Here is a 6,638-nt window from a genome sequence, read left to right as displayed (position 1 = left end):
TACAAACCATTTATACAGTTTACGCTTAACGGGGTCACTGAAATTTAACTTTTTTAGTGGAACTTAAATTTTAGTATGAGTCAACAGAATCTTTTTTTTTTGCGGAAAACCAAATCTAGTTAACTCTGCACCGCCAAGGAACATGGGTAGGTAGCAGTAGCACCGCTTATTTTTTGTCAACGGCTGCAACTGGAAGCTCCGTCCATTCTCACCTGCCACACGCTCACGAGAATTCCTGCTTCTGTGGCTGTCGTCATCGGTGGCAAAGCTTGAAGAACAACTGCTTCCTGCTACAGAGAATCACATAGTTCAAATCTGAGCCGATCGACAGGAAAAGTAAAAAGAAAGGGACTGCACCCCTCCCCCATGTGCAGGTGCTGGAATAAATGTACAGTAGATCCAAGAAATGGCAGAACGGCAGAGGCAACATGTGTGATGTTCTTCGATTAGAGTATTTACGGTTCGGTCCATTTTTGGGCCCGGCAATCACATGTCGAACTCGGCGCACTCGGGGACGATCGGGGTCTCCGGCGCAAAGCAAAAGCGCGACTGGCCCACACCGTTAGATGAAAAGTCAAGTTTTTCTTCCCCGACTCGCCTCCCCCCTCCCCCCTCCCCCCGGCGTCCTCGGCCGCCACTAGATGTATCCCGGCGCCGCCCGCTGCCCTTCACCGCTAGATAGCCAATCCCCGTCAGAAAAAGAGCAGAGATTCGCCGAGGTAGCCCCTCCACCAGCAGCTGGGCGTTTTTGTCGCCGTTTCCGGCTGCGGAGGGACAGTTTAGCGGCGGGTACACGCCCACCGGGCGCAAGGTATTCGGCGATTTGCCTGCCTTGGCGATGGACTCGCACGACAAGGAAGCACTCGCAGCGCTGCTGGAGGAGGAAGCCGAGGCCGACGTCCAGGAAGATGAGCATCTCATGGTGCTCGCCGCCCTCACCGAGCTGCTGGTGAGTAATGAAAAGCCGCGGCGAGGTGGCTCGGCGCCGGGGCGGATGAAAGCAAAGAACCGGCATCGTCTCGAAGGCTACTGCATGCTCTACTCCGACTACTTCGCCGATGCTCCACTTCACGGCGACAAAACATTTCGGCGCCGTTATCGGATGAGCCGAAAGCTCTTCCTTAGGATTGTGAATTCCATCCGAGAGTTCGACGGCTACTTCAAGTGCAAGATGGATTGCATCGGCAAACTTGGATTCACCTCGATCCAGAAGTGCACGACGGCGATGAGGATGCTTGCATACAGAGCTCCCGGTGATTCACTCGACGACTATGGGCGCATGGCCGAGTCCACCACCATTGAGTGTTTCTACAAGTTCTGTCGGACAGTGGTGGTAGTGTTTGGACCGCAATACTTGAGAACACCCAATGCGGAAGACACTGCTCGGATCATAGCATAGAATGCAGCAAGAGGATTTCCTAGGATGCTTGGAAGCATCGACTGCATGCATTGAAAATGGAAGAACTGTCCATTTGCTTGGCAGGGGATGTACAAAGGCGCCAAAGGCGGTTGCAGTGTGTTACTTGAGACGGTGGCCACACAGGACCTCTGGATTTGGCACTCCTTCTTTGGTATGCCAGGAACTCACAATGACATCAACGTGCTACAGTGCTCCCCTATCTTTGCCAATCTTGTTGAAGGTCATTCTCCTACGGTGAACTTCGAGGTCAATGGGTGGCACTACAACAAGGATACTACCTAGCTGATGGCATCTATCCGAGATGGTCTACATTCGTGAAGACTATCTCAAACGCTGCGATAGGAGGCAAGAAGTCTCACTTTGCCAATATGCAGGAAGCTTGCCGGAAGGATGTCGAGCGGGCATTTGGTGTGCTCCAATCTCGATTTACTGTTGTCTGGTATCCTGCTTAGACCTGGTCGAAAGATCAAATGTGAGAGATCATGACTTGTTGTGTCATCTTGCACAACATGATCGTCGAGAGCGAGCAAGAAGAGCCAGTGTTTGACACTGAACCATACTACAGGCAGGGTCCTCTAGCCGAAGTTGATCACAAGCTGCCGGCAACCTGGACTGCCTACCTCAGTATGCGTCGGGAGATCCGAGACCAACAGGTGCATCATCAACTGCAGCAGGATCTGGTGGAGCACCTATGAAGGCTCAAGGGCGACGCCGGGCGCGACGTGCGATGAAATATGAGTTTTATTTGTTGAACTATATAATTTGTATTGAACTATTTGTTATTGCACTATTTTGTTGAACTATTTGATTTTCTGTGATGAACTATGTGATAAAAAATATTTATGTTGGTAATTGAACGCCGAACCACGACGAACTACAGTGAATACGGGCCTATTCTCACCTATATAGGCCCTTTATTCGCCGAAAATGGGTCAATATCGGCGTCTGGGGGCGACGGCTGAATGCCCAACCGCCCCCAGCACCGATTGTATCGCCGGCTTCTCTCCAGGGGTGATTTTTATGCCTCTTTGGGGGTGGGGGGGGGGGCAACGGCTGGAGATGCTCTTAGAGGCCACAAGCAAGCTAACGCTTTGACGAATGAATGACAAGGGTCATCAAAACCACATCATCTCACTAGTAGTACTCCCGAAACTGCTACCCAGACGACAGTGCTGCCCGATCATGCACGACGTGCTAATCCAGCCGCTGGTGCCCTTCTCAATCATGTGCATGTCCGGCTGGATTTAAGTATCGTGCATGAATCGTGTGCATTGTGTCGTGTATATAGCAGTGTTGTAGTACTCTCTCCGTCTAGGTGTATAAGTCATCTTAAAAAAACGAAATAATCTCAGAACATGTAGGCGCTGTGCATTAACTCCTATTTTTTGTTTCTTCACATAAATAAAAGAATTAACCAATGAAAAATGTGGGGCGTATATGCTTTCAATGACTTGAGACTATCAAACACGACATGCAGTGGTCGGTCATTGCATGCAATGCTATCAATTAACAAACAAACATTGAGTTATCTCGTTTTTCTCTCTGCCTTGGTCGCCGTGCACAACTTAAGATAACTTATACATCTGGACGAGGGAGTATTTGACATGCTAAATAATACAATCTTTGACCAATAATAAGCACACCCTCCACTAAACACACTTATATTACAGGACAGAGGAAGAAGTAATCAAGGTGATATCAAGCATACTATTCTACTTCCCGATAGACCCTAAACATCCATGGGAGCATATCCAGCAATCATCAAGCCACAAGTTGCCACCAGTGCAATGATAGCCATAAAACCTCACCCAAAAATAAACATGATAATTAACAACCTAAGATTTTTTTCCCCCTGGATCCCATTAGTACAGTGGTGAATATAGCCCCGCCAACCAAGTGGTCTCAGCGATTTTAAGGGCGGACGTACGCTCTTTACACTCACATGAATTTCCCCATTTTAGGTGCGGCAGATCATGTGGCACCACCAACCAAAGGAACGAACATGGTGAGTAGGTGGTAGCAGTAGCACCGACTGGAGTGTACACGACAGCAACCGGAGTAGCTCCTCCTGCTAAGTGCTAACCGGTGACTTCCAGGAAGGGAAATCCGACCAAACCGTGCATCCAGCCAATTTTCCCTTTTTTTTTGTTTGGAAACGGCATGCAGCCAAAACTTTGAACAAAAAAGGAGCGCCTGTACTGTACGTCAGGCAGCTGAAAAGAAGTTTTGCATCGGTCACATTTATTCACTGTTGTTCCGCTGGTTAAAAACAGGACACACGGAGAGAAATCTACTGCTTGGTGCTACGGCGAACTCCAAAGCAATTCAAGTCTATACAGTTGCCGAGACAGACGCCATGTGCAGTTGCCGGAACAGCAAATTCCTTGAACAATTCTCACTGTGGGACTCACTGTGTGTTCCGATATTTACTCGAAGAATTCACCCTTATTATCGTTTAATCTAATCCCTCTAGGCAAGAATAAACAGAGGGTTAACGAAATCAAGAACACTAGATGTGACCCAAGACCAAGAAACAAGAAATGAATGGATAACGAACAATCCGCAGAAGGGGGGCGGCGTTCTTCAGCCGCGTGAGCACTCGGCGGGGAAGCCCTGCGGGAATCGCCAGCCGTCGTCGCAGTAGTTGTAGCGCATGTAGTCGCGCTTGGCCCAGGCGACGGTGCCGCGCTCGGCGTCGTCGAGCTGCCGGTTCATCCAGCGGTCGGTGCCGGCGGGGCAGGAGAGCGGGCTGCCTTCCCCGCCGTTGGGCACGCAGGCGTCGGCGGTATAGCCGCGGTAGGAGACGACGAAGGGCGCGCCCGACCAGTCGACGGGGACCTTGCCCTTCTGCGTGGCCCAGTAGCTGCCGTCCCAGAGCGTGGCGTGCACGGACATGGGCTTGGCGCCCGGGTAGGGCAGGTCGGCGTAGCGCCTGAAGCTGCGGATGAAGAGGTCGTCCACCTTGAAGAGGACGTTCTTGTCGTTCCAGATGATGGTGTAGGTGTGGAAGTCGGCCGCCGGGTCGAACCAGAGGTCGAACTGGTGCTCCTTCTTGCCGTCGCCGTTGGCCCACACGTTGGTGTTGAGCACCACCGGCTGCCCCGTGGCGTTGCCCATGAACTCCATGTCGATCTCGTCGTGCCCGGGGCCGTCGCCCGACGACAGCTGCGCCAAGCAACCAATCAAGTAGCAACAGTCAGTCCCTGAATCGAATCTGCTCAACTATGTATGCATTCTGTGCTCGGATCTGAATCGAGTAGTATATATACGTACGTAGAAGGAGGTGACGGTGCCGGCGGAGTTGCCGGGGACGAGCTTCATCTGGATGCTGAACTGGCCGTAGAGGTACTTTTGCCGGGAGCCGAAGGCGCCGCCGCCGGACTGCTGGGTGAGGACGAGCGACGCCACCTGCTGCCCCTGCGCGTTGTAGTCGGCGCGCACGTTGCCGTCCGTGGTGAACTCCTCGTACAGCCACGACTCCGCCGACGCCAGGAGCGCCAGGAGCACGGCGACCGATAAGGACACGGCCCGCGGCATCGCCATTTTTACTCTGCTCTGCTCTGCTTCTTGGAATGGAGGAGGTGGGAAGGCTAGCTGGATAAGTGGGAAGTGGAGTGGACTGTGGAACGAGTATAACTCCAGTGCGGTAGGTTAGGTGGCTCGTGTCGTGTTTATATATGCTGCGCTGCGCAGCTAAGCGCCTGTCACGGGCGGTAACCACGCGTCATGGCGCTCGGCTCTGACCGCTGTCGCTGTCCTTTTCCCGGGCCGTAGTCTCCGGGTTTCCGCGGCGGCCGAACAGGGACACGGCAGGAGTCGGTGCTCCGCTGTCTGCTCCGCTGGCCGCTGCGTCTGTTTTGGTGCGGCGGCCAAAGCACACACAGGAGGTGTCGGCAGGGTGGGCGTTTTTACGCGGCGTCGGTGACCGGCCGGCGCGAACCTTCCGATGTAGCAGATGCAACCTGTTTAGTTGCCTACGTCGCATCGAGAGGCACTTACCTTCTGTTGTTTGGTTGTCCGTATTTGTGCTTAGGGTATGAGCAGATGCAAACTTCAGCTGTTTGGTTGCAAACATCGTTTGTGTTCTGTTCACGCCCATTCAAATGTGGTGGCCTTACCACCACACATGATCAGCACAACAACAACATCACAACAGCAAGATCAAACAAAGCAAGCAACATAATGACAGCAAACTTAACACAACAAACTACTTAACTAGATAGCATAAGTCTAGATTAAGAGCAGGAGCTGAAGGAAATATGCCCTAGAGGCAATAATAAAGTTATTATTTATTTCCTTATATCATGATAAAAGTTTATTATTCATGCTAGAATTGTATTAACCGAAAACATAATACATGTGTGAATACATAGACAAACAGAGTGTCACTAGTATGCCTCTACTTGACTAGCTCGTTAATCAAAGATGGTTATGTTTCCTAACCATGGACAAAGAGTTGTCATTTGATTAAACGGGATCACATCATTAGTTGAATGATCTGACTGACATGACCCATTCCATTAGCTTAGCACCCGATCGTTTAGTATGTTGCTATTGCTTTCTTCATGACTTATACATGTTCCTATGACTATGAGATTATGTAACTCCCGTGTGCCGGAGGAACACTTTGTGTGCTACCAAACGTCACAACGTAACTGGGTGATTATAAAGGTGCTCTACAGGTGTCTCCAAAGGTACATGTTGGGTTGACGTATTTCGAGATTAGGATTTGTCACTCCGATCGTCGGAGAGGTATCTCTGGGCCCTCTCGGTAATGCACATCACTTAAGCCTTGCAAGCAATGCAACTAATGAGTTAGTTGCGAGATGATGTATTACAGAACGAGTAAAGAGACTTGCCGGTAACGAGATTGAACTAGGTATTGGATACCGACGATCGAATCTCGGGCAAGTAACATACCGATGACAAAGGGAACAGCGTATGTTGTTATGCGGTCTGACCGATAAAGATCTTCATAGAATATGTAGGAACCAATATGGGCATCCAGGTCCCGCTATTGGTTATTGACCGGAGACATGTCTCGGTCATGTCTACATTGTTCTCGAACCCGTAGGGTCCGCACGCTTAAGGTTTTGATGACAGTTATATTATGAGTTTATACGTTTTGATGTACCGAAGGTTGTTCGGAGTCCCAGATGTAATCACGGACATGACGAGGAGTCTTGAAATGGTCGAGACATAAAGATTGATATATTGG

At 50.5% G+C, this 6,638-nt stretch overlaps 1 protein-coding gene across 1 annotated transcript; it reads right to left on the bottom strand.

Annotated features, from left to right (window-relative positions):
- Window positions 1-3,634: 3,634 nt before the first annotated feature.
- Window positions 3,635-5,085, bottom strand: LOC125523933 (xyloglucan endotransglycosylase/hydrolase protein 8). Its single transcript, XM_048689005.2, has 2 exons — window positions 4,694-5,085; window positions 3,635-4,585 (listed from the first exon to the last, which is right to left on the bottom strand). Exons 1-2 carry the CDS (start codon window positions 4,961-4,963, stop codon window positions 4,004-4,006), a joined length of 852 nt encoding a protein of 283 aa, XP_048544962.2. The 5' UTR covers window positions 4,964-5,085; the 3' UTR covers window positions 3,635-4,003.
- Window positions 5,086-6,638: the final 1,553 nt, after the last annotated feature.

This window comes from Triticum urartu, chromosome 7A, assembly GCF_056163025.1.
Source record: "Triticum urartu cultivar PI428250 chromosome 7A, HENAU_Tu73, whole genome shotgun sequence".
NCBI classification, from domain to species: domain Eukaryota; kingdom Viridiplantae; phylum Streptophyta; class Magnoliopsida; order Poales; family Poaceae; genus Triticum; species Triticum urartu.
Note: the sequence above shows the minus strand (reverse complement) of the source record. Positions and strands in the feature narration are given on the sequence as shown.

Bases quoted from the DNA above. Each gene is read 5' to 3' on its own strand.
- LOC125523933 (XM_048689005.2), bottom strand. From the start codon at position 4,963: ATGGCGATGCCGCGGGCCGTGTCCTTATCGGTCGCCGTGCTCCTGGCG. The intron at 4,586-4,693 runs GTACGTATATAT...TGCTTGGCGCAG, and splicing joins GCACCGTCACCTCCTTCTAC to CTGTCGTCGGGCGACGGCCC.